This window comes from Lissotriton vulgaris, chromosome 1_1 (genome assembly GCF_964263255.1).
Source record: "Lissotriton vulgaris chromosome 1_1, aLisVul1.2, whole genome shotgun sequence".
Classification (NCBI taxonomy): domain Eukaryota; kingdom Metazoa; phylum Chordata; class Amphibia; order Caudata; family Salamandridae; genus Lissotriton; species Lissotriton vulgaris.
Genome location: NC_141685.1, coordinates 1,963,402,755 through 1,963,429,263, shown reverse-complemented (window position 1 = coordinate 1,963,429,263; position 26,509 = coordinate 1,963,402,755). Strand labels below are relative to the sequence as shown.

The 26,509-nt window shown below is 45.7% G+C and overlaps 1 protein-coding gene across 1 annotated transcript in view; it reads left to right on the top strand.

Annotated features, from left to right (window-relative positions):
• Window positions 1-26,509, top strand: part of GRM3 (glutamate metabotropic receptor 3) — a 1,262,213-nt gene that overhangs the window by 779,889 nt on the left and 455,815 nt on the right. The window contains exon 4 of the mRNA XM_086919750.1: window positions 13,023-13,878. Within this exon, the coding sequence (XP_086775876.1) occupies window positions 13,023-13,878 (856 nt within the window). The remainder of the gene's footprint in view (window positions 1-13,022; window positions 13,879-26,509) is intronic.

Here is a 26,509-nt window from a genome sequence, read left to right as displayed (position 1 = left end):
GTGTGGGAAGGGTAGAAGAGAGGTGCTCTCGTGACGGGTCGGGGTGTAAGGACTATGGTACACGTTATAGGTGCAGTGTCTCTAATATATATTTATATACAGTGCAAAGGTGTGCTATCAGTGCGTTCTATCTCTATACAAGTATTTACAGTTATTCACAAGGGGACACGGAGACGGTAACAAGGTACTCACGTGCCCCGCCGTAACTCTCCAGCGAGTTACGGCCGCTCTCCAGCCACCTCCAGAGGACTCCACCACTCCTCGGTCCAGACGTCCTCCAACTCTCCGTCTTCGATCCTCTCACTCCGTCCGCTCTCCTTCAATGGTTCGCTGTGCGCTGTCTCCTGCCATGAGTCGGCTATCTGGAACGCTCTCCTCTCTTCGTCGTCGGCTTTTATAGTTCCTGGTCCGGGGTAGGGGGCGGAACTTCCGGTTTCCCGGCAGGCTGCTTCCGGTTCGGCACTTCCGGGTTCTTGCTGCTCGGGATTCTCCGCTTCCGGGTAGGGTTTTTGTCCTGTCATCTGGTTGGGTTCCTGTAGGGGGAAAAAGAGAGAAGGATTCCTGGTCGTCAGAGACGCAGGAGGGTTAGAGGTCGTGGTATCCCCACTCGGGTGTCGCCCGGTTGAGGTGAGTGGCGTCCCCCTTCCACAGTCATATAGTGCTAATAGTCACTGATACGATTCCCCACACCTGAAACACTGGCATACCAATATATAGTACACAAAACCTTAAGTACCAAACATATCAAATTTTATTTATTCATTGTATTTTTGCGATTAATTTAATAACATAATAAGAATGATATCCCAATAATCTTAACACATCCTACATCACACTCACCCGGCCAAAGTCATCGAAAAAGCGGTCAACAACCAGCTTGCCGCATTCCTCGAAACCAACAAATCCCTCGACTCCTCACAATCCGGCTTCCGAGCCAAGCACAGCACTGAAACCGCCCTCATCGCAGCAACAGACGACATTCGAACTCTACTGGACAATGGAGACACAGTCGCCCTCATCCTCCTCGACCTCTCCGCAGCCTTCGACACAGTCTGTCATAGCACCCTGCTACAACGCCTCAGAAACATCGGAATCCAAGGAAAAGCACTGGCCTGGATCACCTCGTTCCTTGCCGGAAGAACCCAGAGAGTCCGCCTCCCACCTTTCAAGTCAGAGGCCACCGAAGTCATCTGCGGCGTACCACAAGGATCCTCACTCAGCCCCACCCTCTTCAACGTATACATGAGCCCCCTCGCGACCATCGCACGCCAACACAACCTCAACATCATCTCCTACGCCGATGACACTCAACTGATCCTATCTCTCACCAGAGACCCTAACACTGCCAAAACCAACCTGCATGAAGGAATGAAAGAAGTAGCCGACTGGATGAAGCACAGCCGTTTGAAACTGAACTCAGACAAAACAGAAGTTCTCATCCTAGGCACCTCCCCCTCCGCCTGGGATGACTCTTGGTGGCCAGAGGCCCTTGGAAAAGCACCCATCCCGACAGACCACGCACGGAACCTGGGCGTCATCCTGGATTCCTCACTCTCGATGAACAGACAAGTCAACGCCGTTTCTTCATCTTGCTTCAACATTCTTCGCATGCTCAAAAAAACATTTTGTTGGATCCCCACCGAAACTAGAAAAACGGTCACCCACGCTCTGGTCACGAGCCGACTGGACTACGGAAACACCCTCTACGCTGGTACCACCGCAAAACTCCAGAAAAAACTCCAACGCATCCAGAACGCTTCAGCCAGGCTCATACTAGACATCCCGCGTAAAGAACACATCTCTGGTCACCTGAAAAACCTCCACTGGCTCCCCGTCAATAAGAGGATTACTTTCCGGCTCCTAACCCACGCACACAAAGCACTCTACGAAATCGGACCCGAGTGCCTCAACACACGACTGTCCTTCTACACCCCCTCCCGCCAGCTACGATCCTCCAACCAAGCCCTTGCCACTGTACCTCGCATCAACAAAACCACCATGGGAGGTAGATCCTTCTCCTACCTGGCAGCTAAAACCTGGAACTCACTTCCCACTCACCTTCGCCTCACTCAGAACCACCTAGCATTCAGAAAAAAAAATAAAATGTGGATATTTGATAAATAATTTCCCTCCCTTCTTCAAGCGCCTTGAGATCCTCTGGGTATGTAGAGCGCTATACAAATTTATTGACTTGACTTGACTTGACATTTGTTCAAACAAACAAACAATAACATATCCACACATACTCATGCATCCTCTAAAATCCTCTAAAATCAGATTTTACTATTTAGCAAGATATTACCTACTGGCGGTCGGATTTTTTTCAATGCAAAATCTCAAAATTCTATTGTGAATAACGTTGGCGTCGGTTGACTAATCTGCCTGAAAATTTCCTCAAATTTGCCTCGCGGAGCTCCGGTCCTTCCCTGAAAGTTTGGGGGGGATTCGTCAAGCTGGGGCCGAGATAAAAGGGGGGTCCCAAAACGTGTTTTCCCCATGTTAATTTCCATAGGGCGGTCGAACTCACTTTTAGCCCGAACGGCTGAATGGATTTGCACCAAACTTGGCAAAATTGTAGGGACTGGTAGCCCGATGTGCCTTTGCTATGTCTCAAGATATGTGCTCCAGTGGTTTTTATGAAAATTAACTTTGAAAAAATATATATTGGGCTACATTGAGCTATATATATGTTAGAGCCCAAATGTAGCCCAATGTAGCCCAAAGATGGCCACCAGAGACAAAAAAAAACAAATGTAGCCCAAATATCAGCCAGATGTAGCCCAACTATAGCCCAATGACAGAATGTCCCAGAGAGTTCTAAAGAACAACTAGAGCGCTAACAGTCTTACTTATGACAAAAGTATGGCACAACTGAAGTCATCTTGATTGGAATAAAGTGTTAACACTTAAAACATTTAATTTGCAAAGGAACAAAATGAGGGGGTTCATTTTGCCATAGAAATTATGATTAGTGCTGAAGAAAGAAAAATTAGGGCACATTTTGAGTGACTTCTCAAATCCTCTTATATTTCATTAAAAAAATTCTGATATGCAGTTCCCAAGATGGCCACCAGAGACAAAAGAGCCCAAATGTAGCCCAAATATCAGCCAGATGTAGCCCAACTATAGCCCAATGACAGAATGTCCCAGAGTGTTCTAAAGAACAACTAGAACGCTAACAGTCTTACTTATGACAAAAGTATGGCACACCTGAAGTCATCTTGATTGAAATAAAGTGGTAACACTTAATACATTTAATTTGAAAAGGAACAAAATGAGGGGTTTCATTATGCCATAGAAATTATATATATATATATATATATATATATATATATATATATGTATGTATATATATATATATATATATATATATATATATATATATATATATATGTTCCAAAAAGTGCTCCGTGGGTATGCTAGAGGCCCCTAGGGAGGTGGCGTGTACTCCGGTCGAGCATGCCGAAAACTTAAATCACTCCAAACAGCTGCATAAACACGCTCTCAGTAGCAGCCACAAAAACGCCAGACAGGGAACAATCCAAGGGTGTTTAATCACTTGCTACATGTTTCGGCTTCTCACAAGCCTTGATCACACAAATGACAGGAAATGTGCAAAGCATTTAAATTGAGTGAAACACAATGAAATGAGAATGGGACTGCGGGAAAATAATGGCAGACATCTTGTATGAGTCAGACATATAACATAACATCAAGACCTGAAACATAAGCAATGTTGCGAAAATAACGACATTAAATGCATGTCAGTTCCCACTGAAATACTAAAACAAATACTTAGCATACATGTAGCCAAACAGTAAAATTTAAGGAAACATAATAATCTCATTAATTACTGTGCTGGGAACGTCTACATAAATAAACAGCCCATAGACTTCTCTGATTTCTAAATAGCAGACTACTAAGGAAAATGCTGTGCCCAGTATTGCGGTATAAATTAAACCGCACATGAAGACAGTGAAAGCCGGAGAAACCCCGGAACAGAGCAGTTGCTTTTGCTGTCTCTTGAAATTAAAGAGACAGTACAGAGAAGATACCGGCAACTGAATATGCCCGAAAGAAAGAAGGGGGCATAATGTGGGCACACATTACTAGACAAGTGTCTAGGGGAACCGAAGTCTTGAAACATGGACCAAAGCAGATGCCCATAATAATGCAAAGCAGTATAATACTTGCAACAAGTGTTCAAGTCAAAGTCAAATGAAGTCTGCACTTCATGCCCAATGCCCGCAGAATAATCCATGAGGTGTTCAGTGATGCCCAAGTGGGCGTGCCCTTAAATAATAACAGGAACAGGAGATAACACTCCCATATAAAAAGTTGATGGGCAAGTTCCTGAAGTGCTCTAGAAAAAAGAGAACAGAATTAAGATAAACATGACAATATCATGTGCACATATAAATAAACTAGTTCAACAACATAGAGAGAAACAGTTACAGATTCACTAATGGACCAAGAGAACAGGGCTAAGTGTAATCATCCTTGAGATGAACTGCAAGCTCTTCGTCATGGTTCAAACCTCCCGGGGCTTTGGTGTGAAAGGAAATGTATAGGTGTATGAGTACATATGATGAGTAAGTACATGCATGAGTGACTATATAGAACTGTTGGTGAATGAGTGGATGTGTATGTAGAAGTTGGAATTACCTAATAAGTTGTTGTAATTGGTATTGGTTTCTCCTTTTTTATTTTTGAATGTGTGTGTCAAATGTTATTTTATGCTGATAGGAGGTCTGCCACTTTGTCACAAGGATGTTGTCATCAGTGATGTCATTTGAGATGTCATCAGTGATGTCATGAGTGATGTCACTGACCATGTCATGAGTGATGTAATATGTGACGTCATCAGCAGTGCATTGCACGCGCAAGTTATAGTGAGTGCAACTAACTATAACGTGGGAATTTCAATGGTTTTATGCGAGTAAAATTTCCACCTAACTATAACTGGTGTGAAACCTATGGTTTTTTCAGTGAATATATATATATACATACAAGATAATACCCCCACACAGGATGTGAATAAATATATAACTTTGGGATATCAACAATAGATACAGTAGTGAAGATCAAATAGCTAGATAAGCATATGAAAAGATCAATCAGTTGGTGGTACAATTTATGTTCTAAATCACAATTCCTTCTCGGGGGGACAAGAGAGAACATCACATTGCCAAGAGGATCTCCAGCGCAGACACGCGTTTCAGTGATAGACCCCAAATTGGGTCTCACCATCTTTTTCTCGGTGCCCTGACAGTGTATAGAAACAAAGAGGAACGTGCCTGGAACAGATGACCGCAATATTGGAAACAAAGTATCCTTTAAGACACGAATACTCAGTGGGCTATGGGCCCGAACCAACTGAAATAGTTCAGCCGGGTTCCCAAATCGAGAAAGAATAATCTCAGCGTCCTAGAAAATAGGACCAATGCTAACTGCTGGAAGATTCCAAGTATATTCCAAGTATACAGTGAGTCCTCGTGGGGGACACTCATTCAACTCAAATGTAGGGCCCAAGAGATGCATGATAGAATGTCCAAAGAGACATAAGCACTGTTGAAAAACGAGGCAGCATCTGTGAGGCTGCACAAATAACATGACTAAATGTCTCCTTCACTGGGAACCAAACACCCAATCGTAGCACCTGACTCTCAAAGGGTAGTGTTGCAGAGCAATCTGAGGCTTACTCAGGGGAGGTGGTGTGGGCTAGTAATCGCCATTTGCAGGTGCGCAGAAATAACACTCAATACCTGATTGTCCAGTCTACTTTGCTTTATAAAAGTAAGAGTACTTTTATTACACACACACACTACTCAATACTATGCACCAATTTACAAATATACGTAAGCTGTTGGAATTACTTTGGGACATTCCATAACATTTCCACCCCTCCCACAGGAAGGGAGGGTGAGGTCTAGCACCACCACTCCCATGTATGCACATCATCTTGCCCCCTAATGCACTTAGTTGAAGATAACCTGGGGCGTGGGCCCTGCGCACTGGCAACATCCCAGTGGCGACCCACCCCATTACCTCAACAAGCATTAAAAATGGGTACACCTGCCTTGGTGACACATAACCCTGATAGAGCATCTCCTACTGACCATAAAGTATGCACCTCTAAATCTTTAGGCTAGCAGTCTGGGTTGTTCCTCACCTAACAGCAGCAGCAAAAATACATGTTTACGCATAATTTAAAATGACAGTACATATCACATTTGTGTATCATTAGACTTCATTGCAATTACAGCCCCTAAAGGCATAACAGATTAAATCACAGGATTACGCATGTACAGCCAGATACCCTAGCAGGAATGTCTGGCATCATAACCCCACTTGGCTTATGACATCAACTTACACAGGCACTTCACATTACCGAGGTGACCTTCAGTCCCTCTAAAAAAAATAACCTCAGTAAATGCATGACAGGTGCAATTACACATCTTCACCTTCAAGGGAAGCCCTTCTCCAGACATCCCCAACTCAGCCCTTAACTCCTTGATGCACTTCCTCAATACACCCTCAGCTGTACAACAAAAGTTCCAGCCCAGAAGGTATTAAATGCTGCCTGAGCCCTTGAGGGGTTATTCCTTTCAAGTCCCCAGGTGACTTAGGGAGGGACTTCTCTTTGTGCTGGGGGGGGGGAAGACTGCACTTCTCCACCAGCTCCCCTAGCATCTTTGCACACATATGAGGGGGACCCCCTCCTCTGGGGGCCACCAAGCACCAAAACAGCAGATTGCCAAATGCCTGGCAAGGCATTCTGGGGCGCTTTGTGCTCCTTTTTCTAAATATTATATTAGCGGCTCTCTCGCTGTGCTGGGGAGAGCCGCGCTGCAGCCGACAGCCTCCTGCCGCTTCTGCCGGCCTTGGTGGGGGGCCCAGTCTGGACCCCCAGATAAGGGAATGCAGCTCGGGAAGTCCACACCTGGCCGCTCTGCCGGTGTTCGGGGACCCGGTCCCACCCAGGCCCTATGAAGCTCTTCCTGTCCTGTTCGGGGTCCGGGTCCCACCCGGGACCCCCACATGTCCCAGTGTTGGAGGGCAGCCTGGGAAACCCACCGCGACTGCCCCCGCTGGCTCCCCGCATGGCCAGCACCCTAGCGTGCTGCAGCGGGAGCCGGCACCATATTTATGGTCTGCCTGCTCCGGCAGGCAGATCCGAAGACTTGTGCAGGTCCGCCCATCGCTAAGGGTTGTGCGGCTACACACCCCCGGCCTCTTCATTCTTTTTGAGGCCCGGGGATGGAGTCCCGGGCCCCCAGGGCCATCCTCACAGGGGGCGCGAATGTGCCCCCAGCTTTTCTTCGGGCCAGGGGATGGGGTCCCGGGCCCCTGGGGGCCTCTTTGCAGGGGCAAAACAGAGCTCCCCACCTCCTCCATTTCACAGGGCTCAACAGCACTCCCCCTCCTTCATTACACACAGGGACCGGAGTTGGTATCCCAGGCCCCTCCACCTGCACCTTCACAGGTTGCGCGACGGAACACCCCGGCTTTACTTCATTTGGGGGCATCCCCCGGGATCTGACCCAGTACAGACCAGCAGCAGAGCCCCTCATGCTTCATCGTCGGCCCCACAAAAGGTCAAAGGTCATCTACCTTCTGGGGCCATATCTCAGCCCCTGGGGGGTCCGATCTTCTCCATTTCTGCATCTTCCTGCTCCTGGTGGCGCCCCCAGCCACAGGGTGCACTCTCCTTCACCCACTGGGCTTCTCAGAAGGGGTATTCAGCAGGGAGCGGTCTTCACTGGCTCCCTGCATCAGCCTTTTGCCTGTCTCTCCCCTGCACCTCTCTTATGCTTGCACAGAGGCCCAGGCTGCTGCTCACTGGTCCTGGACTCTTCACCTGGTTCTGTTCAGGATCCTGAGGGGTCGTCAGGGAGTTCCTCCTTGCAACTGCCCATTGCCAGGCTCCTACACCTTCTGCCTCAGCAGACCACACCCAAGAGAGAGCTTCTCTTCCAGTGCAAGCACTTTTTGAAAGTTGAGTTGGGGGGCTGGCAAGTCTCTACTTGTCCTACCAAACAGCGACACATCACTTCACTGCCCCTGCTTCCTCCTTCTTTTCCAGCATCTGGGTTTGTTAAAAAATGGCGTCGTCCAGGGTCCCTTGCCATATGGTCTCTGAAAAAGCCCCTTCCCCCCTCGCTGCCTTCCCTCCTTGGTGCAGCCAGGTGCCTGGCTTCCAGTGATAGCTGCTGATGGATGAGACTGTAGCCCAACCCATCTTCTCTTCATGGAGAGGAAGCCTTAGCTTGTGTAAGAAAGATTATCAATCCATCCTGCTGAGGTCAGCCCTCAACCACGGTCTGGTTTTGGCTGGCTCAGACAAATATGACAATTCTGGATGATCCAAAAGCAGTACAAATATGACTTTGGACGATGCAAAATACTCTCTCACATCCATTACAGTGGACATTAGTGCGTGTCTTAGTAGGCCTTATGAAAGTTACTCTAGCCCATGGGCTCCACACCCCCATAGGGGAATAGTGAAGTGAAAAACAGTAAAACACACTGACTTTCCCTGGCATGTTACTTTCCAGTGTATAGCCTATTCCATGTCACCACCCAATTCTGCACAAGTCCTGCCACACCAGTCACTCTGTAGCTGTTCCTGGACTGTGCACGCTAGAAATCTCCCCTGCACAGCCCCTACACGTGTGCACACGCATGTACACCTGTGTCTGCATGTAACCAGCCCGGTGTCTCTCACTCCAGCTGCTGCGCAGTGGCCTGGTCAAGCCAGGGTGACACCAGTAAAATCCCCATGCAGTCTCTTACATCCTAAGTTCCCGGTGGGTGAGTCCCAATTTATGAGGCTCCCCCACAGTAAAAGCTCAACAATTAGGTGCTCAAAAAGTGAACAATCCGGGTGGCCCATAGTGTCAGAACTCCCTTCTAACAAGCACTTAATCCACCTACAAGTAGGACGCAGCGGCAGATAAGTTACGTCCAGCAGAAATGGCTGAAAGCGAAAATCGAGTGGGGTACCAGACAGTTGGTTCGGGCCCAGATCCCACTGAGTATTTGTGTCTTACCTGATCCTTTGTTGCCAATCTTGCGGTCATCTGTTCCGGGCACGTCCATCTTTGTTTCTGTACATTATCAGTGTGCCCTGAAAAGGGTGAGACCCACTATGGGGTCAATCACCAAAACGCTCGTCAGCGCTGGAGCTCTTCTTGGCTATGTGATGTTCTCTCTTGCCCCCCGAGAAGGAATTGTGATTTAAAACATGAATTGCTATTTGATCTTACCTACTGTATCAATTGTTGATATCACAAAGTTATATATTTATTCACATCCTGTGTGTGGCTATTAGCTTATGTGTATATATACATATATCTCTTGCTAAATATTAAAATCTGATTTTGTAGCACGTATGAGTATGTGTGGGTGTCTTGCTGTTTGTTTGAACAAATGTGTGAGTGTGATGTGGGATGAGCTTGGATTATTGGGATATAATTCTTATTATGTTTTTATATACATTGCAAAAATATAATGTTTAAATAAAATTTGATATGTTTGGTACTTACGTTTTTGTGTATTATATTTTGGAAGGCCAGTTTTTCAGGTGTGTGGAAATGTATCAGTGACCATTAGCACTATATGACTTTTTACACAGGGAGAGAATTGTTGTTATGATTGGCCCTCTTTCTTCAACCACACCAAGCAGTTAGACAATCCTCACTCTCAGTTGATGACTTTCCTTCACTTTTATACAAACAAAAGAGCCTAAAGGCACAGCTTCACTGTTCTTCTCAAACCCTGAGCCAATCCTTCTGCTCTGTTTTTGACGTCCTTCTATTCGCCCTCAGAAGAGCTTCACTTGACAAAAACATCTACACATATAAGGCTTTATAATGATATCAGTCGGAGTTGCCTCCAACCGAACCTGTTGTGGTCTCAGGACTGACCAACAGGGCCGGACTGGGAACCAAAACCGGCCCCGGAAAAGTGTTCGGCCGGCCAGCTGATTTTGTTACAGGGCCGATGAAGTAGCTATGCTGCATAAATGGCCCTGTAACAAAAATGGCCCCCAGGGGCCCAAAACCGGTCCCCACCCTTGCAGTGCACCGGGGGATTGCCCGGTGCCCGCTACGGCCAGTCCGGCCCTGCTGACCAACCTCCGGTTGGCGGGTCCTACACCGCAATAACAAGGCACTGCACATAGTGAGGTTGCAAACTCCTAATTCTCCATGGGAGCTTGGGGGACAGTCATAAACTGGCTGTAGTACAAGCTTCCATAGAGAAATGGGAAATTCTGTTAATCCCTGCTCCGCATGGCTGGTACACGGTGCAGGGATTAATTCCTCCTCGGCCCCCAACCGGAGGCCGCAGGGAGAAGTGAGCCTTGCTAGGGGCCCCAAAGCCGCTTCCCGACAGGGTTTCCATGTTAGAAAGCCTGGCAAGGAAAGACTGCGGGAAACCAATATCATAATCCCAACCGGAGACCGCAGGGAGAATGGATTTACAAAAAGGGGGGTGGTGATGAACAGAGTGTCTGAGTTAAACAGACCACTCTCACCCAGTCCAAAGATCAGGGCTCGATCCATCACCGTTATTTATCTCACTGCCCCATCCCAGCTCAGAACCTGGCTATATGCAAATCAGTCTGTCCCTGGCCCAGTGCATCATGGGAACAGGGCAGACTAAACTACCAAGCCAATTCTTCACCAGAAAGGAGACAAGCTACCGGGGACCGGTTTCTGGCACTTCAGCCTTCTTCGGCCCGGCTTGCTTGAATCCTGATGGAGCAGTGAGAAAGGGACTCATGTCTGAGCATACCCTGCCACACCTATAGTGGCCAAAAACGATTTACAAAAAGGGGGTGGTGATGAACAGAGTGTCTGAGTTAAACAGACCACTCTCACCCTGCTAGGGGCCCCCAAAGTTGCTTTGCGACAGGGTTTCCATGTTGGAAAGCCGGCTTGGAAAGACTGTGGGAAACTGACATCATAATCCCAACTGCGGCATCCCAACGCCCTATAGGGATTACGTGCTGGTTCTGACCCGCCAATGGGCTCAAGCGTTTCGGAATACAGCCAGAATGACCGGCAGGTTTTACTTTCGACCACCTACATTGCAATTATGCGGTCGGAAGTGAAACTGTAGATGTCGGTCGGAAAGCCTCGATATTAGTCCCTTAGCTTCGAATACCACTTCTTCATCTATCACATCAAATTGTCTTCTTCTGATCCCTCTCCCTGGTAATCCAGACATAAGTGAATGATTGCCGTTGTCATTTATCACTTGATCGTTCTTTAATGCATGGTTCTTGTCTCATCTGCAGATGAATTTGTAGGTATCCACTCTTTAAGGGCTTCCACGTACCATAAGCTCCTCGTTGGTCTCCAGAAATATGAATTGCAATTTCTTGAAAACATATAAAGTTTTACTTTTGCACCATATTTTAAAGATCTAGAACTTCACCAGCATACTCCTGCCCTCAACGACTCATTCTGTATGGCTCTACCCCTTCTCTTCACTGTTTGCTTATCCATTCAACTCTACACAATTCACCTTAGGCTAGATGTACGACCCTAGTAAATTGCGACTGGCAATTTGCGCTCGATTGCGAGTCGCAAATTGCAACTCGCAATTCATTATGTACAACAGTGTCAGTGACACGGATTGAGATTCCCAAAGGAGTCGGAAAATGTGAGGCTCATTAATATTAATGAGGTACTCGCATTTTGCGTGCCCTCAAAAAATATTTTCACATGCATTTGCAAAGGGGAAGGGCCCTGGGACCCCTTTCCATTTGCAATTGCAGTACCACCTACTTGAAGTAGGTGGTAATTTGTGAGTGTTTTGCGACCTTCATACATGGCTCAATAGTCACTATTAAGAAGGGAAAGCCCCTTCCTAATTGCTAGTTGCAAAACCTATTTTGCGAGTCGCTAATTGATTAGCGAGTCGCAAATTAGGTTTTGTACATGGGCCCAAGGTTTTAAGCATGCACGAACGGGTCTAAAACCCATTTGCTCACGCTAAATGCCGTTGTACATCTGGCCCCCCGATTATAATCCCTCAAAATACCGCTCACTCACATAATCATGTAATAAACCCGTGCTCTACTTGGTGATGTTTTTCTCAACCCCTTGTGGCAGAAGACACCTTTTTGGGGAAACTAGGGGGCATATTACCAACAACTAGCGATAATTTTTGTCTCTAACTTGTTTAGAGACAAACATTATCGCCGCACATCGGCGATTTTTATCGCAGATAAACCTTGCTATTAGCAAGGTTTATCGCAAATGCGATAAAAAACGGCCGCAATGCAGGAATATCGCTGAAAAGTCAGCAATATTCAGGCATTATCGAGCAAATGCTCTTAGCCATGTTATCCACCTCCCATTGGATAACATGGCTAAGAACTGCTCAGGGCAGGTGTTAGCTTTTGGAGATATTCGCGCTTATTGCGAATATCTCCAAAAGTTGGTAATAGGAGATAGCGATGTTAGGGACTGTTTCCAGTCGCTAACATCTTGGCACGCTCACTTTGCATGTCATTAGTGATAAATATCACTGACATGCAAAGCGGGGCCCAAGATGGTCGCTATCTCCTTTTAGCTGTCACTAACTGGCGTTAGCGACAGCTTGGTAATAGGGAGATAATTTCATCTCCGCTTTCTTGGCTTTTAAAGCCAAAAAAGCGGAGATAAACCCCCTTGATAATATGCCCCAATGCTTTTTACTGCCTAACGCTCCACGGTTCTCCATCCAGTCTCTAATAATGGTGTCATGTAGCGTTTGTATTCTCATGCTATTTGAGGCGTTTCTTTTTTAGACTCTACTGTAAGCAAATATAAATGTAAATTAAACTAAAAGCCACATTAGGCATTGCACTAAGCACAGCACCAGGGCATCGTGAAAATGCATGTTAAACCAATGAAACAGGTGCCTGCTTTGATGTCTTGATAAAATACTTTGATGAATGTTCTGGATATAAACGCTTTACTGTTCGTCTCACAGTGACTTAAAGCTTTTCCATTTCTTTTTCACAGGTTGCAAATTTACTTCGACTCTTCCATATTCCTCAAATAAGCTATGCGTCTACCAGTGCCAAGTTAAGCGATAAGTCGCGCTATGACTACTTCGCCAGGACAGTCCCCCCAGACTTCTACCAAGCCAAAGCAATGGCTGAGATCCTCCGAGTCTTTAACTGGACGTATGTATCCACGGTCGCCTCGGAGGGGGACTACGGCGAGACAGGGATCGAAGCCTTCGAACAAGAGGCCCGGCTCCGCAACATCTGCATCGCCACCTCGGAGAAAGTGGGCAGGTCGAACATCAAAAAGTCTTACGACAACGCAATAAAAGAGCTGCTGCAAAAACCAAATGCAAAGGTGGTGGTGCTGTTCATGCGCAGCGACGACACGAGGGAGCTCCTGGCGGCGGCCAATCGACTGAATGCCTCTTTCACCTGGATCGCCAGCGATGGGTGGGGCGCCCAGGAGAGCATCGTCAAGGGCAGCGAGCACATCGCCTACGGAGCAATAACGCTGGAACTCGCCTCTCACCCCGTGAAAGAATTCGACAAGTATTTTAAAAGCCTGAATCCTTATAATAACTATCGCAACCCCTGGTTCAAGGATTTTTGGGAGCAGAAATTCCAGTGCAGCCTACAGAACAAAACGCCGCACGTGAAAGCCTGCGACAAACGCTTGCATATTAATAGCTCAAATTATGAGCAGGAGTCAAAGATCATGTTTGTCATAAATGCGGTGTATGCCCTGGCGCACGCCCTGCACAAAATGCAGCGGACGCTGTGCCCCAACACCACCAAGCTGTGCGATGCCATGAGGAGTCTGGACGGAAAGAAATTGTACAAGGATTACTTGCTGAAGGTGAACTTCACAGGTACAAGTGTAATTATTGTTATATGTTTCTGCTTGTCTGGCTTGGACGCATATTGCGCATGTCCTGTCAAAGGCATCAGGTTGTAAGCTGGGCTCTGCAGACCTGTTGTGTGTCTGTCAAGGCCGACCAAGCGTACTATGCCCGTCAGAGATCACATAAAACGCTCTGTTGCTTTCCAGCTACGCTTCTTCCATCCAAACACCACTGCATACATACTAGAAGTAGATTTAAAAATTGCATTTAGAGTGTTAATGCAGAAATACAACTTGTTAAAACGCTCCTAACATGTTGTTTTTAATGGTCTAGCTTGACAGCACAGCTGTCGCCCCACAATTATGTAAAAATCACCAGAAGAGGGGCCTCGGCTTCGCCCACATGTTGGACACCAGGAGTACATGTTTTGATTAATAAGAAGCTGTCTGCTTCCACAAAAACTGTGTGATTAATTTATTTAGTTATCCAGCTGTCTGAGTTTCAACTTTCACGTGCACCCACGTGACAGTGTAATGTTATTAAAGTGTTTTAGATAACCAGATAGTTTTCCATCTATGCTGGCAGCAGCATGGATGGAAGGAGGGCAGTTATTAACCTACATAGAGTTTTACATTTAACTTGACAGTGCAACTGTCTCCTGACCTACAAAAGAGGTCTTCCTGAGTCATAATGAGAGCGGGGGTTAAGGCTCCATTCACAAGTTGGTCTTCCTGAATACCGGATTTAATAGGGCCAACTGTGTGTGCTTCTTCTAAATAGAGTGAATGCTTTCACTTTTTGGCTTGTGGCAAAGTTTAGACTTGATGCAGCAGGACTGAGTTCCTTATAGTGCCAAGTTAATGGCAATAAGCCTGATCTGTTTATTATGAAATGTTATGCTAAATGCTCAAGGCCTGGCGTATTTATTCTGAAAAGCTTATGATTAAACTGATAGTCATTTAGGTGTGAATTGTTATTGCTTTATATTAAGGCGTACAGAAAGTATTTTGTCGCATGGAATCTCACATATTCCCGTAGTAGGCATGGGTTTTCACATTGGCCACCCACTCTGGCAAATCCTAGGGGCAGGGGCGGCTCTAGGTTCATGGTGGCCCTGGGCAGGAAGCGTCGGTAGGGGGCCCCGGAAGAGGGGGTCTGGGCGGGGCGGAGAGCGGAAGCCAGAGAAGAGGGGGTGTCAGGTTGTTTGGAAGTGGAATAGAGCCAGAGGTCACCAAATCCCTGCCAGGGGCCGCCACACAAATATGTATCCATCCTCAGAGGATTATTATATTAAGGATATATATTGATGTGGTGGCCCCTGGGTTTTGGTGGCCCTGTGCAGGTGCACAGCTTGCACATGCCTAAGGCCGGCCCTGCTAGGGGGTTTTCATTGTAATGATTCTTGTTTGGCCATGTTGATGGGTTGCATATTTTATTTTGCAAGGTGCATTTTTCTGCTTATGTTTAACTTTATGCATGATGGCTGTCAATTTATGTGTACTTGAATAGGCCAGTGTTGAGTAAAGTGTCAAACCAATGTTAAAGGGTGATGGCTTCATTATTTCACTGGGAAAAGCATGCCAGATTTCATAGGTTTGATCTATTATGAAATGTTCTGAAAAAGCTAATAGTCTGACCTACTTACTGTGAAAAGCATGTTTTACAGATTATTGACTTGTAAGATTGGATTTTTATTACACTGAGCTCAGGCCTGTAAGCAGGTACTTGATTACATGGAATTTCCCAGATTACTGTAGTAGACAAGGGTTTTGGTGTTGGAGATCTACCCATTCGAACTGTGGTGATAGAAGATATGCACTACAATAATCCTTATTACACTCTCTCTGTGGAGAGATAGCATTATGGTTTGGCTACTGTAATGTTGTATACATGTGTACTTGTGACTGTATGCGAAAGTTTACAATCAATGCAATGGGCTTAAGTTGGTTATGGTGACACGCCAAAGGACTCTATGTCTGATTGTTTATTATGAAAGTTATGATAAAGGCCGAAAGACCTGACATATTGATTGTGAAAAGCATATTTTAAAATTAATAGGTATTTAAGAGTGGATTATTATCACTCTGCATTAAGGCCTACAGATAGGTTTTGTATTATGCGAAATCTTATAGATTACCTTAGTGGCAAGAATTTTGGTGTGGTTACCCACTCTGACAAACCGTGAGGAACGAAGATTTGCAGTATGAGAATCCTTGTTAAACCCTAACCATGTACAGTTTGCTCATCAATAATATATTTTCAAATGTAGCATTTGTATTATTATTGGTGACATAGAAGATGTTATAGGTGATGTAATATGTGAGGTAATTAGCAGTGCTATGTTAGGGAACGATTCATAGTTACCAGACCTAAATACAACTGGTGAATTTCAGTGGTTTTGTACATTTAAAATGTTATGTTTTCACAGAATTTCACATCTAACTATAATGTTACTTTAACCTTTGTTTTTTTCAGTGAATTTTTAAAGGTTTTTTAAAATGCCATACTTAACTAGAATATCACTTTAACCTTAGTTTTTTTCAGTAAATTTGTAGGGTTCTTTTAACATAAATTAATATTTTATTAGCATATGCAAAGGAACCCCCCGCTCCATATGACCTTTGGTCATAGGTGGCCTGGGCTTAGCTGTAGGGATTGGCCTGTGGCCAAGCCGTGCAGCCAAAGCCCCCTCACCCCCTTGGCATCCAACCACCTCCAACTCTGCACCCAAGTCCCTATGTATAAAGCATATCAGTCATCTTTATCCAAAAATTAAGAATAATTATAATCAAATGTATATTTCAAGAATACACACAGTGCAAACTTTATTATTGATGCCTTAAAAATATTTAATAACGTTTTATTAAACTACATGTCTGTGATTCTTTTGTTTTGCACAGTTTTTCTAATTGCATTCTGGGGTGAATATGTGAAAATAAATAGTTATATATATATATATATATATATATATATATATATATATATATATATATATTCACAGAAAAAACCATAGGTTATAGTGGATATATAGTTAGGAATTTGCATTTACAAAACCTTGAAAATTCAATGAAAAAACCATAGGTTATAGGCCATATATAGTTAGGAATTAGCATTTACAAAACCTTATTTTACTCGCATAAAACCATTGAAATTCCATATATAGTTAGCTAACTATAAGCGCTAACTATATATCGCGCACCCGCAATCCACTGCTGATGATGTCACATATTACATCATTCATGACATGGTCAGTGACATCACTGATGACATCACTGATGACATCTCAAATGACATCACTGATGACATCACTGATCACAACATCCAGTGATTGTATGTGTCTGTAAAGTTTAAATATGTTTCACATATTGAAGAATGAGTGGATGTATAAGTGTCTGGATGAAGAATTTAGTAGGTGCATGACTGACTGTATGAGTGAGTGATTAAATGTGTCTCACTGAGTACATGGGTTAGTGACTAAACTGTCTTAATTCGTGCATCAGTATGTTTGTTGTTGTGTAAGCTGCTGCATGTGTTGATCAGTAGCTATAAGAGTGGCCATATGGGTTATTGATTGGTTGCCCAAGTATTTGAATGGGAGGCTGAGTGTGTGTGTGGGTGGCTGGGAGGTGCGTGACTCTGTGCATAGATGTGTAAGCAGTTGATTCACTAGGAGTATGAGTTCAAGAGTGCATGTGGAAACAGCTATATGGGCGGTTGACTGTGCATGGGTGTGTTGGTGAGTGAATGGATTTCTCATTGCTACATGTGCAAGTAAGTACGTATGTAAAACACAATACATGTGAGAGTTGAGATATATAAATAACTGAACATAAGAGCCAGTGAATGTGTGAGTGGCTGTATCGATCACTGTGAGCTTGTATCAGGGATTATATAAGAGAGTAAATATGTGTTATTATATGTTTGAATAAGTAAGATGTGTATAACTGTATAGTTGAGGAAATGGAGGTGTGATTGATTCTTTGCATGACTGACTAGGTGTGTGAGTAACTCCATGGATGAGTGACAGTCTGTGAGTGTCTGTTTATACTGAGTGTATGTAAGGTTATATTAGAGTCTGAAGAGGTTCATTGTATTATCACATGAGTGATGTGATCAGTGATGACAAATGAGATGTCATCAGTGATGTCATTTGAGTTGTCATCAGTGATGTCATCAGTGATGTCATTTGAGATGTCATCATTGATATCATTTGAGTTGTCATCAGTGATGTCATTTGAGATGTCATCAGTGATGTCATCAGTGATGTCACTGACCATGTCATGAATGATGTAATATGTGACATCATCAGCAGTGGATTGCGGGTGCGCGATATATAGTTAGCGCTTATAGTTAGCTAACTATATATGGAATTTCAATGGTTTTATGCGAGTAAAATAAGGTTTTGTAAATGCTAATTCCTAACTATATATGGCCTATAACCTATGGTTTTTTCATTGAATTTTCAAGGTTTTGTAAATGCAAATTCCTAACTATATATCCACTATAACCTATGGTTTTTTCTGTGAATTTCATTGGTTTTTTAATAGCAAATATGAAAAGCTTTAAAATGTCAAGTACGTGATAGATAAAAACATTTTCGTATTTATGCACGCTGATGTGCTTTGAACGCTGCCCCCCCCCCTCCCCTCTTTTGCCTTAGTAGTACTCTCTCTTTGCAGATACTGAAGGGTAGTTAACGCAGGCCTTTACCCCCGTTGTAATCCGTCGTGCCTCCTTGTCTCTCCATTTGATTGATTGTTGTCCAAGCATTTACTGTTTTAGAATTGGTTCTCTTTGGATCATTCTCTATTTACAAACAAGCACAAAGTCGCAATACTCTGTTTAGTCTTTGCAGATAGTGAAAAATCGTGTAAAAAAATAAAAGTAATCGAACAAAATCAGTAGGCCACTAATTGGATCTCTTTTTGACCTCGCTAAAATAGAAATATTAGGAACAACCCTTCTTGAGAAATACGAAAATAGTGAGATGAACTGAGCTCCACACCATGAGGGCTGCAAGACAGCTCGGCTCCATCACCCATCCCGCACAAAATAACGACAAACCCTATGCAAATATTAAAAATATAGACAACACACCAGCAAAGAAACAGGGTAAAACATTTTATTAAAAAACTATTTACATAACGTTGGTCTATAAGATGATGTCAGTAGTGGACCGATGTGTGAATAGATCGAAAACAGCACAAGGCTCCAAGATCCGGATAGCAAGCTCCTGGATGTTGGGTGCCATAGTTTAGAGTTCTGAATTTCAGCCTTTTTCAATGCCTGTGCTTTGTTGAATCAAAATGGCGGCTTGACACAAAGCTGACTCAAACGTTGTTACTGATGCTATGCAGACCAAAACTGGTTTTCAGTTTGTACATTTTTCTAGATTTTTCAATCCAAGTTTGGTTGACTTTGTAGAACGATGGCTTCAGATTTTCAACATACGGTGTGGTGGCGCTGACGGGGAGGGGGCAGGAGCGAATCGCCCCCTCCCCAAGTAAGATTTTCATACGTGAAAGTACGTTAATGGTTTTGGTCCCTGAGATGCTTCGATGTCACTACCATTCTCAAATAGCATAAGTTCTGGATGTTGGGTGCCATAGTTAAGAGTTCTGAGCAGTGCTTGTAACACTGTCTGAAGCTTATTTCCACCTACTGCAGCTTCACTATTCTCAAAGTAAGTGAGTGTCGTTTGTGGACCTGACTGCATTAGAAAACAATGTGATATGTTACCTTCCTAAACAGCTTGACGGAGGCCCCTGAGGGGCGGTGTGATGGCCATGGACTCGGAGAAGACGCTTGGCTCCGACACCCTCCCCAAGTCTTATAGAACTGGTGTAGCCTGAGATCGCCCCCGACATAGGCGGCCGGCTCCCGGGGTCCGGCGGAACTTTTTGCCTTTTGATGACTCTTCAATTCTGGACCTTGTCCCACAATCCATTTGACCTGAAGACAAGCTGTAGTGGGGCGCCCCTTTATCGTTTTAGTTGCCATTCCGCCCGCTTTTGCTACACTGTGCCTCTTCCGCCATTCAGCTGTTTTCCGCCCGCTCTTGCGACTACAGCGTCTCGCTCACCATGTAGTTGAGATGCGCCCGCTCTTGCGGTGCAGCGATAGGCGGCTGCCACAGGACTCTCAAAATGGCGGCCGGCTCTTCGGTTTTGGGCCTGGTCCACTAAAATGGCCCTGGGACACCTTGGAACTCGGACGCTTGTCTGCTAGGGCTTGGGTCCCATTCTCGAAAAGCGTCCCCTCAGCCGTGAAGATTCTACAAAAGTCTTGGGGGCCTCCGACTCCCGCAGGCTTCTGGTGGGGAGCGGCTGCCATGATTGCTCGTGGAATGGCCACGACGGAGCTACGAGATGGTAGTGGTCTCATGCTGACGCCAGCTTTAGTCTGAAACATCCAGAAACACTGTAGACTACCAATTCGATCAGTTCCGGTAGCGCCCCAACATGACCCGGAAGAGAAGAACTTGCCCTCCCCTCTTTGACTGATGGTTCTTGTTGCCTGTCCCCTCTGTTGTCATTTAACAGAACTTTTTGGACTGCTGAAAGGGGTTGTGTTCTGAACGCTGGTTGGTGGAGACATTTAGACTATATTCTTGACCTACGTTGTCGCGTAATGCGTTTTATGACACGCCGCGTTAGCGCACCCGGAAGTGATCCGAGGCGCGGCGCGCAGCGCGTAACGTAAGCATAACAGGTCATGTGACTTGTTAATAAAACTTTTCATTGGTTCATTTTACTTTTGTTAATTTAATGATGAAAAGCTTGGTCATATGACCTAAAAATTACGCTTTTTATTATTTTCGAACAATATTTTTTTTTCAAACATATGTTATAATATTCCAGGCTAATGTACTTTCCCGGAAAATTTACAACTGTCTTGCAAGTAAAATATATTCCTTTTTCGAGAAAGAGGGCGTTTCTTCCTTCCATGACGGAGCCGTTGAGTAAAAGAGATTCGGCCTGCTGTCTTAGTCGCCGATACGCCTGATTATCAGATTCTTATCGATCACTTTATGTTGCAGACATGAAAAACACAACTGCCCTTCACCATTTATCTTTACTGCGTTCCTACATATTATACCTTTTATCCGTCATGTAATTGGACTGCTTTATTTCACTTGCCTTTTACTGATTCGAAAACAGTCACTAAAAGTAAAAACTTTACAAATGAAAATACTACTACCGTGTTTTGTTTTAAAAACCTTTATTGTGAAAATGTCAGTATACAAATACGGGCCTATAACCACGTGGGCCGGCCACGGAGCAAACTGAAATCGTATATGATGAGGAGACATTTACACTGTAGAAGAACGTAACGAGCGGGCCATTAGGTGACAAGAACAAAGGTGTCTAACAGTTGCGGAATCGGTGGACGTACATTTTGTAATTAAAATACGACAGGGCCACTTACAATAACATTTTCTAGATATACATTTGCGGGCAAAGAGTTACGAGTCCCATTTATACCGGCGCCATTTTGGGCGAGGCCGGGCAGGTCCAAGATATAGTCAAAATGTCTCCACCAACCATCGGCCAGACCAGAACCCCTTTCGGCCCTTTATGCTACAAGATGGTGTCTTCCATTCAGAAAATATTGGTGGCAGCATTTTGAAAGGAAACAGAAACAGCCGTTCTCCTAGTGAGTTTCACATTGTTACATTTAGGAAGAATGTTGAAGAGTAGTATGTGGAAAATCTGAAGCCATTTTTCTACAAACTCTCAATCAGACTTGGATGGAAAAAAAAAACCTGAAGAATGTACAAACTGAAAACCAATTTTTGTCTGTATAGCACCAACAGTAACGCTTGAGTCAGCTTTGTGTCAAGCCGCCATTTTCATTCAATCAATAGCGTCCCCCTGCACACATTCAGGGACCTGGTCGTGTCTTCAGATGAAACGCATTGTAGGAAAAGAAGCAGAAAGGAAAAGGAAAAAAGTTCCGCCGGACCTAGTGAAGCTGCAGCAGGTGCAAATAAGCTTCAGACAGTCTTACAAGCACTGCTCAGAACTCTCAACTGAGGCACTCAACATCCAGGACTTGCCATTCGGATCTTGGCGCCTTGTATTTTTGTTTTGTTTTTGATGGAGGGGAAACAACAAAAAACAGACATTGAAAAAGGCTCAACAGTGCAGGGCGCCTTGTGCTGGTTCCGACCTATTCACACATCGGTCCACTACTGACATCACCTCATAAACCAACGGGGCACCCCACGCCGACTTTCGGCGCAGCATTGTAGGATGGCCACACCAGTGCGGCAATTTGCTGGACACCACCTCGGTGCCATCCAGATCTCGGCGCGTTCATTCAATCAATAGCGTCCCCCTGCACACATTCAGGGACCTGGTCGTGTCTTCAGATGAAACGCATTGTAGGAAAAGAAGCAGAAAGGAAAAGGCAAAAAGTTCCGCCGGACCTAGTGAAGCTGCAACAGGTGCAAATAAGCTTCAGACAGTCCTACAAGCACTGCTCAGAAATCTCAACTGAGGCACTCAACATCCAGGACTTGCCATTCGGATCTTGGCGCCTTGTGCTGGTTCCGACCTATTCACACATCAGTCCACTACTGACATCACCTCATAAGCCAACGGGGCACCCCACGCCGACTTTCGGCGCAGCATTGTAGGATGGCCACACCAGTGCAGCCACTTGCTGGACACCACCTCGGTGCCATCCGGATCTCAGCGCGTTCGAGTCACTGTGCCGGAAGAGTGACCGGAACTCAGCTGAACACGCCGTCTTTCGGCGCAGCATTGTAGGATGGCCACACCAGTACGGCAATTTGCTGGACACCACCTCGGCGCCATCCGGATCTCGGCGCGTTCGAGTCACTGTACCGCAAGAGTGACCGCAACTCAGCTGGACACGCCGTCTTTCGGCGCAGCATTGTAGGATGGCCACACCAGTGCGGCAATTTGCTGGACACCACCTCGGTGCCATCTGGATCTCGGCGCGTTCGAGTCACTGTACCGCAACAGTGACCGCAACTCAGCTGGACACGCCGTCTTTCGGCGCAGCATTGTAGGATGGCCACACCTCGGTGCCATCCAGATCTCGGCGCGTTGTGCTGCCTTCGGCCTATTCGCACATCGGTCCGCTACTGACGCCGCCTCACGTGCCAACGGATTTTCTACGCTTTTTGTAGCCCTATGTCGCATAACAGGTCATGTGACTTGTTTATAAAACTTTTCATTGGTTCATTTTACTTTTGGTTTCCTAAAGATGGAAGGCTTGGTCATATGACCTAAAAATAACACTTTTCATTGGTTTAGAACATTTTTTTTTCCCAAACGATGAAAGCCCCACCTTGTTTCTGGATCATTCAGACTGAAGCTGGCGTCAGCATGAGAGCACCACCATCTCGTGGCTCCGTCGTGGTCATTCCGCGAGCAATCATGGCAGCCGCTCCCCACCGGAAGCCTGCGGGAGTCGGGGGCCCCCAAGACTTTTATACAATCTTCACGGCTGAGGGGACGCTTTTCGAGAATGGAACCCAAGCCCTAGCAGGCAAGCGTCCGAGTTCCAAAGTGTCCCAGGACCATTTCAGTGGACCAGGCCTAAAACCGAGGAGCTGTCCGCCATTTTAAGAGCCATGTGGCAGCCGCCTATCGCTGCACTGCAAGAGTGGGAGCAACTCAACAACATGGTGAGCGAGACGCTGTGGCCGCAAGAGCGAGCGCAACTCAGCTAGATGGCCGCCACCTGGGGAGGCCCGTTCACGCCGGCTCCCCCACACCCCCCCCCCGGGCCGCCGCACGCCAATTTTCGGAGCAGCATTGTAGGATACCAAAACCAGTGCGGCAGTTTACTGGACATCACCTGGGTGCCTGTCGTACATGTTGTGTCAGCCATGTGACACTGGACACAGACCGCTACTGACGAGGCCTCCCCCCGCACCACCCGGGACGCCCCACGCTGTTTTTCTGTGCTGCATTGTAGGATCCCTAAACCAGTGCGGCACCCAGGCGACATCACCTGGGTGCCGTCCAGAACTCTGCACGTTGTGCTGCCTTGGGACTATTCGCACAACAGACCGCTACTGACGAGGCCTCCCCCCGCCCCACCCGGGACGCCCCACGCCAATTTTCGGAGCAGCATTGTAGGATCCCTAAACCAGTGCGGCACCCAGGCGACATCACCTGGGTGCCGTCCAGAACTCTGCACGTTGTGCTGCCTTGGGACTATTCGCACAAAAGACAGCTTCTAACCATTGTTGCTTTTTGTGTTGAGAAATGTTTAAATGTTTTTAGTTTTTGTTCCGTTTGTTAAAGTTAGTAGTTAATAAAGTTTTATAACCTTACTTTGTTGGAGTGTTATCTATTTTTTTAAAAACGGGTGAATGGGGCCTTGAATCGGGTTATTGTCATGTGTGGGCTTTGGAAGTGTGCTGCTGCAGGATCGGACATTTCAAACTCAAATGCACGTTCTTTTTCTTACCTTTCCGAAGCATGGAGCGCAATAGCAGGCAGAGAAAGGGTGATGCACGTGTTGAACACTACCTGACCTGGCAAGTTGCTGGCAGTGCCCCCCCGCCCGCTCCTGAAAGAGGGCACACACACACCGCCGCCCCGAGTACTTCACAAATCTTTAAAAGACCATGCGCTTGTTCATGAGGCTTAAATGGTTTATCACCTCTTCTAGAACCCCTGCATCGACCCTCTGACGTTTCCTGGAAAAATTACCATGTAACACAATACCAAGCCCTGTCAGCTGAAACCCCCAAGGAATCGTGGGGCATATTATCAAGGGGGTTTATCTCCGCTTTTTTGGCTTTAAAAACCATGAAAGCGGAGATAAAATTATTTCCCTATTATCAAGCTGTCGCTAACACCAGTTAGTGACAGCTAAAAGGAGATAGCGACCATCTTGGGCCCCGCTTTGCATGTCAGTGATACTTATCACTAATGACATGCAAAGTGGCGTGCCAAGATGTTAGCGACTGGAAACAGTCCCTAACATCGCTACCTTCTATTACCAACTTTTGGAGATATTCGCGCTAAGCGCGAATATCTCCAAAATCTAACACCTGCCCTGAGCAGTTCTTAGCCATGTTATCCAATGGGAGGTGGATAACATGGCTAAGAGCATTAGGTCGATAATACATGAATATCGCTGACTTTTCTGCGATAATAGCAAGGTTTATCTGCGATAAAAATCGCCGATGTGCGGCGATAATTTTTGTCTCTAAACAAGTTAGAGACAAAAATTATCGCTAGTTGTTCGTAATATGCCCCCGGGTTTTTGCTTGCAGAAATCGGGAGGCGGGAGACTAGCACTGAAATCAGTACTCACACGCCTGAATCAGGAGGATTGGCATGTCTGAATTCTCTACAGCTGGGGCCATAAACTACATCCGCAGGGTTAGGTGATAGCCTGGAACCAGCCTGGCATCTAAAATGGCTGCCGTGCACGACAAAATTGTGGCATTCGAAAAAAGGCAAGATGGCGCAGCCGCTGGAAGAGATGTATCAACATATATCAGCCTCCTCAGCCACCCTCAGGAAACATAGGGGATTAGGATATGTCTCCCGCACCCCCTTATACCTAGTACTTTAATTAACGAAGCACAAAATGGCGAATTCCCGTTTCGCTACCAGTTTGCGGCCCAGTTCGCGGCCCGTGAAGCGCTTCTACCGTGAAAAATCATTTTTTTTTTTTTTTCCCCACGGGACCCTTTAATAACCCCAACAACATTCCTAGGGGGTCAAGAGGGGGATACCTTGCCCCCTTTCATTAAATTCCCCCTTAGTTTTTCACCTTTTCTTCTCTCTCGATCCTACCGAGAGACAAGATGGCGGCCGCTCCGGACTGTCACGCAGCAAAAAAAAAAAAAAAGCTCACGCACAGCCGCTGGAAGAGATGTATCAACATATATCAGCCTCCTCACCCACCCTCAGGAAACATAGGGGATTAGGATACGTCTCCCGCACCCACTTATAACTAGTAATTTAATTTACGAAGCACAAAATGGCGAATTCCCGTTTCGCTACCAGTTCGCGGCCGCGCTTCTACCGTGAAAAATCATTTTTTTTTATTTTCCCCACGGGACCCTTTAATAACCCCAACAACATTCCTAGGGGGTCAAGAGGGGGATACCTTGCCCCCTTTCATTAAATTCCCCCTTCGTTTTCCACCTCTTCTTCTCTCTCGATCCTACCGAGAGACAAGATGGCGTCCGCTCCGGACTGTTTAGAATGTTGACAGACACCGGAGAGCCAATCAGCTTTCTGCGCGCAAAGTTCCGTTTCGCGAAAAGTAAGCGGACCGGATCGCTGCCCAGAGCGCTGTTACAGATATATATCTTGGTTTGAACGTTAATTTCTCAAAAACTACTGGAGCACATATATTGAGACCTAGCAAAGGCACATCGGGCTAACAGTCCCTACAATTTTGCCAAGTTTCGTGCAAATCCATTCAGCCGTTCGAGCTAAAAGTGAGTCCAACCGCCCTATGGAAAACTCAATGCAAAAAACGCGTTTTGGGACCCCCCTTTTTTCTCAGCCCCCCCTTGACGAAACCCCACCAAATTTTCAGGGGCTGCTCAGAAACAAAATGTGCCATTTTCCTGAAAATTTCAGCCGATTCCGTGCACAAACGCCAAAGTTATTAGACATAGAATTTTCAAAAGTCCCATAGGGAAAAA